This window comes from Necator americanus, chromosome X, assembly GCF_031761385.1.
Source record: "Necator americanus strain Aroian chromosome X, whole genome shotgun sequence".
Lineage (NCBI taxonomy): Eukaryota > Metazoa > Nematoda > Chromadorea > Rhabditida > Ancylostomatidae > Necator > Necator americanus.
The window spans coordinates 12,754,999-12,767,257 of NC_087376.1; the positions used below are offsets into that span (position 1 = coordinate 12,754,999).

Consider the following 12,259-nt stretch of genomic DNA (forward strand, 5'->3'; position numbering starts at 1 on the left):
CGATCAGGATGACGTCACCTCACGTCACTTTGACAAAATGCCGAGCAATGCGGTATTTGGTCGCTTGCAGGACGCTGCGAACGGTCAAATACCACATTGTTCCAGTGCGGCCGCTCGTGTAACTACATTCATGCTCCATGTCGTTTTGACCTGACTATACTTTATTTTTGTAAGTCTACCGCTTAGAATTTAAAGAATGCGTTGAGAACTTGAGTAAGGATATATTTGAAAGTCGACTACGGATATGTACGTCGTAGACACTAGAGACGCGATTATAAATACTATCCGTTTTGATTTTAACCTACTTTTGTTATAGAGGCGGTGAAAAGTTCCCAGCTGTAATTTTTACATATGGCCAAGCTTTTATATACGGCGAACTTTCAAACGTCTTGACCTTTTTAAGATAATCAATGAAGCTCCTGTTTTTATTTTGTAAAACTGTACAACCGTGAGCACGTTTTGCTTTTACGCATTAGTATGTTGTACAAAAGAAAAAAAAATAGCAGCGCAAAAGAACGCCGAAGCCGACCGTACGAGTTAGCATATAGCAAACACAGTTCGTCAAGCTACAAAAATGATAAACAGCAAACAAAATAACTCCGCCCATTTTACCATTTTATTAATATTTTATTAATAACGAACATATAGCCACGCGTAACTTGTGCTTTACACTGGCTAGTTTTTACTTTATTTTTATAACAAACTTTGTATGCCAATGTTTGCATTCCCTTAACAATAAGAGTAATGGTGGTGGTTTTTCTATGCCTTTAACTCACCTAGATAATAATGCCGAATTGGTAAATCTGGGGCCTATTTTGCTCACCTACATTACCGACAAGTATGATCCGTAACTGCAGGATTCGTTTCCCTAGCTTCACCAACAGCTGGATTACGACAGGAATGCTACAAGGCTATGTCGGGAGCCGAAATGACATTGTATATTTTTACTTGTTTGTTATATTTAAGCGAAAACAAAAAAGAAAATAATGCCCCAAAGTATAGGTACAGTAAGACCTCAATCTTTTCAACAAAACTTTATGCATACTTCGTCGCTGTTCCCTTCCGCAATTGAAGGTCTAATGCACCCATCCGATTGAACAAATTTGGCGTAGACCTATAGACATTCGAGACCTTCGCAACAGCATTTTTGGCACTATTTACCGTATAGTTAGTGCAAAATATACAATCCTAGTTCAAGTTGTTTACCTAGGTGATCACGACGGATCGCCAGAAACACAACGCGCTCAACGCACACGTATCACCGCTACCTGGACTTGCTATGATGATAACAGAATATTCAAAAGGGATAGAACGAAAAGATAATAGCGCAGTACTTTTTGAATGAACTATCAAGACATTTAACGATCTTTTACTTCGGCAGATGTTTCACCCAGTTGCTGTGGGAGTCGTAGACATGTTAACAATGTTAGTCCGTGTTGTCGTGTATATATTGTGCTATTGCCGTTGTATGTAATTGAGTCCAATGAACCAACTTCACTGCTCGTCTCGCGGACACAGCAACTGAACGAGTTCATCAAAAGACTTGAAGGTGCCGACAGGAACCGAAGACAAGCCTTCGGAGTCGCATCTCGAGAAGCTTCGTTCAGCAAAGGTTTGAACAGATGCGGCTTCGACATAAAGAAATGAGGATGCAGTTCATTGTCCTGCTCAGAGAACCGCCGTCTAGGAAGTCAGCAAGGATCAATACGATCAGCTGAGTAGGGACGTGCAAATGTTCGTGTCCGACGAAGGGCTTGGTCATACATTCGCCTATTGGTACAAGAGATACGGCCCTGTCATCAGAGATTCAGTCTTGCCGGACAACAAGAAACGCGATTTGGTCCCCATGAAGCCGGACGAGGGTACATATCTGATGACATCCTACCGAAACAACCGCACAAGATCGATTTCGAGACGACGATCACGGATCTGGAGAAGCTTTTTGCGTCAAAAAAGACGCTAATTCGACGGTAGCACGAGTGTCTCGGGATAAACTGTCCGCCGTTGACCGCCACTTATGTACAATTCCGCGACTACGCTAACACGATCAAGCTGATGGACGAAGACGCTCGACTGAAAGAGCTGGACTACATAGCACTGAAGACGCTACAGTTCGTAACAGGACTTCAAGATCCATCACTCCGTGAAGTTCGTCTCAGAATGCTCAGTCGACTAGTGAGTGCGTCAACGCCAGCACATCTTTCTCCGCTGTCCTAGGGCGTCACTTGAGGACGTCGTCGACGCTGCTGAAGGAATCAGCTGAAGAAGAAGGAACGAGCAATGTGAAAATGGAAGAACAGCTCAATCGTCATCATGGAGCAGGGAAGAGATCGTACCACAAGGAAGAACTCGTGTAGGTGCGTGACTACCGCCCGGGACATGAGAGATGGATTCCTGCTCGTGTAAAGAATCGCCAGAGACGAGCCATGTACGACGTGCTAACGGAAAAGGACGATTTATGGAGAAGACAAGCGAACCAGATGCGTGGAGAAAGGCAGCGAAGAGTTAGCTACGAGAAGACTAAAGCTTCAAACGTGCCGTTCAACCAAGAAGACCAACGGTACCATTATATTGCAAAGACGATCGCTGACGCCAAGGACAATGTCGAGGATCAAGCACCAACCATCGTGTCGCCAACAACGACTTGACCAGCTCAACAACGCCGACAGCGCAGTCGATTGCGCCCGATACGAAGATGAAGGCGTATGCGATACGTTCATCTTAGGTGGGTGTTGGAGCCATAGACATGATAGCCATGTTAATCCTTGTCGTCGTGTATATATTGCGCCATTGTTTGTAATTATATGTAATTTCACTGTGTTGAGAGGTTCTTGTTCACCCGCGAAATGTACGTTACATTAGTGACTTGTTCCATTTTTGTTTAGTTTTACAGTTTCGCGGTCCAACAAACCAACTCCACTTCTTTTCCTCTACGGACACAACAGTTGCTTTCTTGGGAGCCTGGAAAATCAAGGATACGTGTCATCTACACTTGCAAACGCCTTGTCATTCTATAAGATATGATTTAACAAACAGATGGCCCGAAAACCATGAAAACAATGTCAGAAAAACAGATCACGGTAATACTCGCCTTGATGGCTGCAAAGCGGAATTAATAGTATTAGCGGCCAACAAGTTGTTAGAGTTGCACCGTCAGTAGTAGTTAGAAGAGATTCTTCTTGCATCTGATCCCGTATATGAAAACCCAGAAAACTCCTGACACGGCTTCATCTCGTTGGCCACGGTAATGCATTCTTCATTAGAATTCACGCTAGGCCTTCTAGCCGTCATCAACTGTTTGTTAGTCAGTATTTTACGTGGTAGAACATTGATAGCCATTCATATGGCAAGATCATGACTGCTATCTGGAAAGTTTTAGGCTGGACAGAAAGTCTTGTCACTATTTGCCATTTTTTTCTCCTTTATTTTTTTTAACTCAGCTTATTATAGAAATCAATAATGCAATCACCATTATTAATTACAACAGTGTCCCACCTAATGGGCAGGTCAGCGATTTCTTTCTTCCAGAAGTGGCGAGACTGGGAGTCGAAGCAGTCGCTGACCGCCCGTTCGACTTATTCAAATTTGGTGAAGATTTTCTTAGCTAGGAAAGCCCTGAGGGGCCGGAATAGATGGTAGTTTGCAACTTTCTCTGAAGGGGCAAGTTTGCGAGAATAAGGGGGATCTCGAGGGAAACTCGAGGAGTTAGGCTGGGGCATCGTGTCCCAGCCTAACTCCTCGAGTTTTTTATGGGTCTCCTTAGCAACATGGGGCATAGCGTTGTCGTGGAGGAGGTACTCCGAAGCTTATCTCGGCCGTTCTTCTCGGAGCTCGATGCGAACTTGTGGAGCTGACTAGCATATATAGAACCGGTGACGGTGGGGCCTTGTGGGAGCAGCTCAAAAAACTGCATTCTCCTCGAATCCCAGAAGCAACAAAGGAGACACTTCTTGGCGTGGTAGTTCGATTTGGCTTGCATAGGCGGGTCTTCTCGAGGGAGCCACACGGCACAGTGGGCGTTAGAGTCGTTTTCATGGTCTCCTTAGCTACACGGGACCTAGTGTTATTGTGGATTGATTAACGCCAGAAACTTGCAAGCAAATCCCGCAGGAGTTCTCTAATAAGTTCCAAGAATCACAACAAATCATAAGAATGAAACTATGCCACAGATGCATAATGGTCAATAAACGCAAAATTGGAATACATACCCTTAATTTTACATATCGTGGACTTCTTCGTGTTTGCTTCGTGTATTCGTTCCGGACAACACAGTAGTACTCTCCAGCGTGATGAGGCTGTACCACCGAGATCTGCATTCCACTTGTTGTCGAAAGATAGTTCGAATCGACTAAAAAATTTCACAAAAATTTTGACAAAAAGACATAAAATTACAAAGACGCCTTACAGGATAAAAATACCCAGCCAATGAAGCCTTCAGCAACGAGACGTTATCTTTACTATGTATATTGACTTTTTCAGCTACTATAGGTAAATGGTGTCTACGAAGTCAGTGAATGTCCAAGTGAGGGTTGTAAGCGTAAAAGACAAGTGCGAGACACAAAACTGTCGCCAACGCTATTCTAATGGTAAATTACTCTTCAGCATAGTACTGTCTGAGTCGAAGCCTGTCGCCCTGCAATGCGATGTACTTCGATTGAATAGGGGTACCGGCAAGGCGGGAAAAAGACGTAAAAAGTGCAATGTAAAGGTTGGAGATTTTGAAAGCAGTGTGTCACGAAATTGACGTAATGTGGAAAAATAATGGAAGACATATAGTTCGAGGTCTAGATAACGAATATAAGAGTGACCCCGTTCAATCTCTCTAATCGTCCAAAAAAAACATCGTTGGAACTTCTTTAGTTCCCATGAGGTGCATTGCAAAGCATCACCTCTGTGCACTTAACGCATCTACTTGCGAGCGAATGAGAATCAATTAATTCTCATATTTATAGAAAAGCAATGAATAGGCTGCAGGAGGGATCCGGAGCACGTAGAAGAGCGGAGCGTTCTAATGTAACTCGCACGTAAGGAGGCGGTTAACATGCCGTTTTTCAGGACGATTAGAGGGAATTGGACGTAATCACGCTCATATTCGCAATCTACACTACGAACTCTGTTTTCCATGAGGGTTCACCACAAGTTTCGTGGTGCTCAATCAGTTTGGTGATACTCTGCTTTTAAGTGAAAATTCCAAGCCATAAATCTCCAAAGATGAGTTTTAAAGTTATTTATACCTTCTTCTTTTCGCTCGCCTCCAGCGAATTTGAAAAGAGACATTCTTTTCTAGTTTCTGTCACAGAATTAAAATCTTTCCAAACGACAGTTCTACAATTTTTAAATCAGAAATATAACCATAGATAAGAAATCCGGACATTCAATGATCAGAGCCTCAAACTTGGGTAACTGAACCTGCATGTTGCATGGTTCGCTAGGGTGCTACTGAAACAGCTTTGCACCGTACATCGCACAGGAAGGAAGAATTTCGAGTTGAAGTGTGTGATAAAACCTGCGAGGCAACATTTGAACGAGGTGGTGGAGCAACATGCTCAAAAGTCCTGCCGTGAGTGGTAATGATTGATCTCCTTTTTGCTGTGAAGAATTTGACGCGATTTGGCTTCTAGGGATGATCGACGACGCTCATAACGGATATACGTAGTCCATAGACAATATCTTCCAGCAGTGATCGATCTCATTAATTTCCTGCGCTTTCGTTGCAGACCCACTACTTAGGGTTTGCGGAATGCGACGAAAACTTATTTGTTTGCTGATATAGATGTCATTCAGAAATTTCAAACATTCTTTTTTGCATGATATTTAAGCATCTGTTAAACACATTTGCTTCCTTTGTATTAGTATCTGTCATTGAAAAACAAAACAAAACGCGAGGCAGACAAGGCCGGCAACTACGCTCGTTTAAAGCATGTTCAAAGTTGATTTAACACATACATTTCGTCTATAACGCTGATAACGTAAGCAGAGCCGCGCTCGTTATCGTAATGTACAACCCGATCTCTAGCTTTACCCTCAAGTTCCCGCACCACGTCAACTTCGTGTTACTTTGCGTTCAACTCCCTCAACTTTGAATTTCCATCAGCTCCGTCCAGATGCTGCGTCGATCCTGCCCTCCACATGGCCAATTGCTGAATATACCATACAACAGTAAAAGCCCTTCATGACAGTGGACCTCTTCAAGCAGCAGACAATTTGTCAGCATAATATTTAAGAGAACGGGATACGTAATCTGTCCTACGGCTCTAATCCAACCACCGAGAAGCGCGACTTGCTTGCAGACCTTACCTCTCAGACGTGTACATGCAAGTACGACGATACATCGTCAATCCCCGTTCTTCGGTGCGTCTCCTACCATTCAGTGGCGCTTACTATGAGTTTCCGATAGTGGAACTACGCCAGAGGTTCGCAGTGGTAAGAATTTCCTAACCCAGCACCATTCGCGCAGCAGTTACAGAATGCGAAGATGAAGAGGTATTCTTCCTTATCTCCTTTAAGAGCGATAAACGATTTTCCTACATTAACGGATGCCTCCTCTCGGTGATGCCAGATGACACTACAGAAATTCAATAGTTGACTGAATTCCAAGTCACTAAACAACATTCTACAACATAGTTTTCACCAATTTAAACGAAGCTTCAAACGTTTGGAACTGCAGATATGTGGACAACTCCAGACTATGATGACTACTTGTGATCATGTTTCTCGAATTACATTTGTTGTTCACTTTCCTCAAATACCCATGCTCATCCTTTTCCACTTCCCTTAGTCATTTTTTGAGTCAATTCATGGGTCTCACATCGCTGCTCCTTCTTCTCCTATTGCATTTTCAAATCTTTAATCTTTATCTGTGTTCGTCTTCATTTGCTGTCATCGCTTGGCTCCAATGCTATTGTTAGGGTTTCTGCAAAATATTTTAGTTTCCGATATTCTTCAGGTATTAATGCGCCGTTTGGAAATTCCAAAGGTAGAGATTAACACCACTGAATAATGACCCTTAAAAGCCAGAACGTATCACGTCTTTAAATGGACCTACACTGTTCTTCGTTGTCCAGATTCTAATCTGTGCTGACGCAACTGCTATGCTCATTGGTGGAATCACAGCGGTGAGTAAACACATCTTTACCATAACGTTTATTTACCGAACTCCCGCTATCGACTCACCACAATTAAGCCGAACATTCAAAGGGAATTGGACGATCATATAACAAACTGCTTAAATCAGGCACATAGTAGAGAGCGCCTCCACAACGGTTTACCGCCTCATAGTGGCTTGGAGGTGACTCTGGGCGTCGAACTGCGACGCACAGTGGAGGGCGTCCTCCGGCAGAGTCTCCCAAGCTGAATTCAACACAACATTCCGACATTCCGACTTCTCGGAACCAGCTAAGAGTAAACCACTGCTAAGATTCACCACCGTCTCGGCAAAATGTCGCAAGGTGGCTCCATAAAGGTGTGATGACCTGTGGTGAAAGCTAAGCTCGCCTTGGCAGGGCTGCTTAGTTTGGGGAAAAGTCTTTTTGCCACTCCAGCATATTCGCTGCTTCAGTACCCTGCACACTAGGCCCTGTCGTCTCAGACGTCGGACGGTATGGCGACCGGTGAGAGGTGATCAAATCTCAGGTTGCTCAGGACGTCATTGATTCTGGACCAAGGCGACACACGCACGACTCGCCATGGAGACTGTCTCAGACTGTGTACTTACAACGCGAGAACAGTGTCCACAGACGCTGACCTGTATGCCCTTCTCGGAGCTGCAGAGCGTATCAAATTTCACGTGATGCTCTGCAGGAGACCAAGTGCAGAAGAAGGGACGTACCACAGATGAGTGACGGTACACTCGTCATTCGTGGAGTTAAGGTTCCGTCGCGAAATGTAGGCGGTGTTGGTTTTGTTGTGCACCCATCCGTCGTCCATCCTGTCGATTCTCATGAGATCCTGTCACCTCGTCTGGCCATTCTTCGCCACCGCCCTCTGCGCCAAAAACCTATCAGTATCATCAACTGCTACTCACCAACATCAGCAGCTGATGAATCCGGATTGGGCGCGTTTTACGAGGAGCTGCATGAAGTGATTCGCAACGAGAATGGGAACTCTCTTTTCGTGAAAAAAGATCATCGTCGGTGGACATGGGAATCGCACAATGGCGCGACTCGTGCGGAGATCGACCACATACTCACCAACCGGAGGTGGTGTCTACTTGACGTCTCAGTAGTACCAACCTTTTGTAGTGGTTCTGATCACCGTCTCCTTCGTGCGAAAATACGAGTTAGCCACACGATGGAAAAGAACATCTGCTATCGGCAACGAAGGAAAAAAGAGGTCGTCTACGAGGATTGCGTACTCGAGCACTCCTTGTCCCAAGGTGCCTGGCATATCAAGGAGGACCCAAACGCGGACTACGAGATGCTGCTGAGAGGATTACAAACCTGTGCTGAGCGTGCCTCGAAGCCGCGCACGACAAACTTGGATCGGATTTCGAAGACCACCAAGGAATTGTTGGAAAGAAGCAGGACTCTTGATCCGTATTCATCGCACACTGAGCGGTTAGTAGCAAACACTAGCTGCAGAAAAGCGTTGTAGGAGGATCTTTTGAAATGAAGGCAAAAGAAGATTCTGGAAGCAGCACAAAGAAGAGCGAGTCTAAACAAGTGCCGCAGGGATCTCCGCGAATATAATATTTCGCTAGAAGCTTTGCTGAGCGAAGATGGGACTCGCACGTCTTCTCGCCGTGAGATGGAAATCATTACGAAGAGGTTCTACTCGAACCTGTTCCGCTCATCAGCTCCTGTATCAATCGCGATCGTCCCCACTGGTGAAGCTGCACAACGGATTCTCGCTTCAGAAGTACGAGTCGCTATCAAAAGACTTTCTTCGAACTGGTGGTCATCCACTTCATGTAATCTTAGCAGCGCACATGACATCCTACCTTCAGAAAGAAAGGACCCAAAACCAGTGGGAGACCTTGTGAACCGCTTTTATCCATAAGAAACGTAGCCGAGAGAACCTTCGGAACTTCCGTCCGAGATGCTTGCTGAGCTTCTTATACAAAGTATCCACCAAGATTATCCTCACGCGCATATCTAGGACGCTGGATGAAGCCCAGCCTCAAGAACAAGCTGGATTGCGTCAGGAGTCCAGCTGCATGGACCACATCCATACCGTGTCGAGGGTCATAGAGGTTTGTGGGAATACCGCCTGCCCTTAGCTCTAACCTTCGTCGAATATGAGAAAGCCTTCGACAGCGTAGAAACGAATGCAGTACTGTCAGCGCGGGTCTATCAAGGTGTGGACGCGTCGTATGTGAGGACAATAGCAAATTGCTACGATCGATACTCCACTAAGATACAGCTTTTCCACCGCCCCCTCACCAAACCCATTGGAAAAAGGGTACGACAAGGCGATACTATATCGCTGAAGCTGTTCACGGCTGCATTGCAATGGATAATGAAATCACTTTCCTGGAAAGAAAGAGGCATACGTGTTGATGGAAGATTTCTCTCGAACCTTCGATTTGCGGACGACATCGCTCTCTTTTCGAGCAGTACCAATGAAACAAAAACGATGCTCAACGAATTGAACGAAGCAGGGAAGAGAATAGGACTGCAAATAAACAGGAAGAAAGCACAGCTCATAAAGAACGCCTATTGCGAGGACGGAGGAGTACAACTTGAAGGCTCCCAAATCGTGGAAACTTCACGGATCGGACCAACTGAAGGACCAAGATCTTCGTGCCCATCTGTTCGACTCGATAGTTCTTCCAGCGCTCTGTTACGCAGCGGAGACGTGGACAGACACCGCTACCACGTCTAGGAAGCCACTTACTACCCACAGAGCTTTTGAGGGATGTCTTCTGAAGCTACGCCTAGCCGGTCTTCGCAGCTCCGAATTAAAGGCAGCATACCACGAATCTAGAGTGGTACGGATTTCAGGTAAAGTATACGTATACGGGGTCGGAGATTATGGAGACCGAGGCGGTTCCGCTCATCTCTCCCTGAATCACTGCAACCAGCCGGGCCCTGAATGCTGTTTTGTACGATGCCTTCTATTGCAGTGCGCTATCCTTGCACGCGCAGCGTCTCTTACTGCCCATCGGGGCAGTCGGGATTGATTTTCGACGAATCGCGGCTGTTTGCAGTGATGCAGGGAGAGATGAGCGGAACTACACGTCTCCATAATCTACGACCCCGTGTACGGATACTCCACCTGAAATCCGCACCACCTTAGATTCGTGGTATGCTGCCTTTAAGAGGAATGTCCCTTCTTTGCGACCCAGCGGAATATATATGGAAAGCAAAACATAGATGGGCCAGTCACATCATGAGAGGAATCGACGATAGATGGACTAAGAGAACGCTAGAGTGGATCCCAAGAGATGCTAAACGCCCTCGGGGGAGACCACCAACGAGATGGTGTGACGTGTTCGCTACACGGATGGACCAGCTGAGAGTTCCGCTGGATACGGCTCAAGGACCTCGTCAACGTCACACACGAAACTTGAGAACATCTTGGATAACAATGGCGAGGGAACGAAACGAGTGGAAGAGATGCTGGGGCCCACACGTCCAGTGAAAACGGGCCAACTAGGTATCTAAGTAAGTAGAGAGCGCAACTTGGAGAACACAACATGACCTTCTAGCTAAGCATATGCGTAGCGAATGCTCTATGCCGTCCCTGAAATTTCAGCCAACACTGCTGCTCTTCTTTTCTTAAAGTGTTGTTTTATTGCCTCTAAACAAAGGCTCCCAAGCTCTGATTACTCAGAGCCTGTTTTGACGATAGACCACTGGGCTCACTTATTATTCCTGATAGTCACCGTTTGTCTACCTTCGAAGATTCATCGGAGAAACCAGCAGACAACCGGTTCTTTTCTCTTTCGGCCTCGAATCAAAGTACATGCAAGTTGGACTTTCCTCGGAAAGCTAGAGTGAATGCGATTGGGCATTCGTCGTGCCATTTACCAAATTGTGTACCTGCTTTTTGGACTTCGGAATATCGGTTATTACTTCTGCCGGGCTGCATCACGGATTCTAGCGTCTCTGGTCAATAACTGTTTGATCTACCTGGACGACATCTCTTCGGTAGAGATTTTGACCCACTTCAGCTCACTCTGAGAGATGCTGGAAATTCTCAACATCAAGGATCCCAACTAAGAGTTAACTATCATAGGGCAATATCCCACCATTACGACCAAAGGAGTTAAATGCTTTCCGAGCAAAGTCAAACTCTTACACATGTTCTTACACACGATACTTTGTCGCAACTGCCGCACCCATCCTTCAGATAATGATACCAGCTTACAAGGAGAGATTAAGCTCAACTTTGTGTATGGAAGGCAGCAACTTCATACACACTTCCACCTCCACGCACTTCAGGTGCACCTACATCAACTCATCCTCGAGCTCATACACTTCCCTCAAAACGGAAATGTTGAAACCACCATAAGGCAGAACTCTCGTTCACTCGGTCAATTCATCAGCGCTGATCCAAATCCTGACAATTATTAGAACGACGTGATTTCTCAGCATCTATAGTCTCGGCACTTCATCCCATGGGAGGAACAAATTTAAGATTTATCCAGAGATAACGTTACTAATGTCCCACCTCTGAGCGTAGCATGACTTACTTGACTTAATCGGCGGACTGATGACATCGCCTGAGGCGATTGCCGCATCTTTGTCGAGGTGCGCCGGTCTTAAACATAGCTCTACACAACCTTCTCAATCTTCTGCGAGAGCTTGCACAGAATCAATCCATTCGTCGCTATTCCATGTCATGTGAAACCTTATGCCTCGGCTGAACTGCCTATCCACGCCGAGTGTCGTCACGTCCTCTTTCACCACCTCTGCCCAGGACTTCCGTTTTCGGCCGGGTGGCCTCTTCCAGCCTGAACCCGAAAACTCCACAGAAATGACTGAACAAAGCGATCTACTGGTTTCATCAGTATATGACCAAAAAAGCGAAGACGATTTGCTGTAGCCACTTTCGATGGCGGTATAAGATGTTGATTTTTTTTCACGTGTCATCCACCGGTACACCACATCGATTTCCGCGTAAAGATCTTCACTGTGACATACCCCAGGCAGCCCTCTAAGCAGCTTCCTTCCGTGCAAATAAGCCTCTCCATCACCGTAGATGGTGCTGTCCAGGTCTGCGATCCGTACATCATGATAAGGCGAATTGGGGATAGGTAGACTCGCAACTTGACTTCGTTGGTGATGGGGGTCGACCACAGGCATTTCGCAAAAGA

The 12,259-nt window shown here is 45.7% G+C and overlaps 4 protein-coding genes across 5 annotated transcripts; 2 read left to right on the plus strand and 2 right to left on the minus strand.

Annotated features, from left to right (window-relative positions):
- Window positions 1-2,055: 2,055 nt before the first annotated feature.
- Window positions 2,056-2,648, plus strand: RB195_022729 (uncharacterized protein; the record flags this gene model as incomplete). The annotated part of the gene is made up of 2 exons (XM_064209941.1): window positions 2,056-2,175; window positions 2,358-2,648. The coding sequence occupies 2 exons, from the start codon at window positions 2,056-2,058 to the stop codon at window positions 2,646-2,648; spliced, it is 411 nt and encodes a 136-aa protein (XP_064065822.1).
- Window positions 2,649-2,853: 205 nt separating this feature from the next.
- On the minus strand, window positions 2,854-7,376 carry RB195_022730 (uncharacterized protein; the record flags this gene model as incomplete). Its single annotated transcript, XM_064209942.1, has 3 exons — window positions 2,854-2,961; window positions 4,209-4,348; window positions 7,223-7,376. 3 exons carry the CDS (start codon window positions 7,374-7,376, stop codon window positions 2,854-2,856), a joined length of 402 nt encoding a protein of 133 aa, XP_064065823.1.
- A 457-nt stretch (window positions 7,377-7,833) lies between these two features.
- RB195_022731 (uncharacterized protein) lies at window positions 7,834-9,822 on the plus strand (the record flags this gene model as incomplete). 2 transcript variants are annotated; one of them, XM_064209944.1, is made up of 3 exons in its annotated part: window positions 7,834-8,555; window positions 8,613-8,856; window positions 9,151-9,822. In XM_064209944.1, 3 exons carry the CDS (start codon window positions 7,834-7,836, stop codon window positions 9,820-9,822), a joined length of 1,638 nt encoding a protein of 545 aa, XP_064065824.1. The 2 variants fall into 2 exon arrangements, with proteins under 2 accessions (XP_064065824.1, XP_064065825.1); XM_064209943.1 differs by lacking the exon at window positions 9,151-9,822 and having other exon boundaries at window positions 8,613-8,997.
- Window positions 9,823-11,729: 1,907 nt separating this feature from the next.
- Window positions 11,730-12,248, minus strand: RB195_022732 (uncharacterized protein; the record flags this gene model as incomplete). The annotated part of the gene is made up of 1 exon (XM_064209945.1): window positions 11,730-12,248. The coding sequence occupies one exon, from the start codon at window positions 12,246-12,248 to the stop codon at window positions 11,730-11,732; it is 519 nt and encodes a 172-aa protein (XP_064065826.1).
- Window positions 12,249-12,259: the final 11 nt, after the last annotated feature.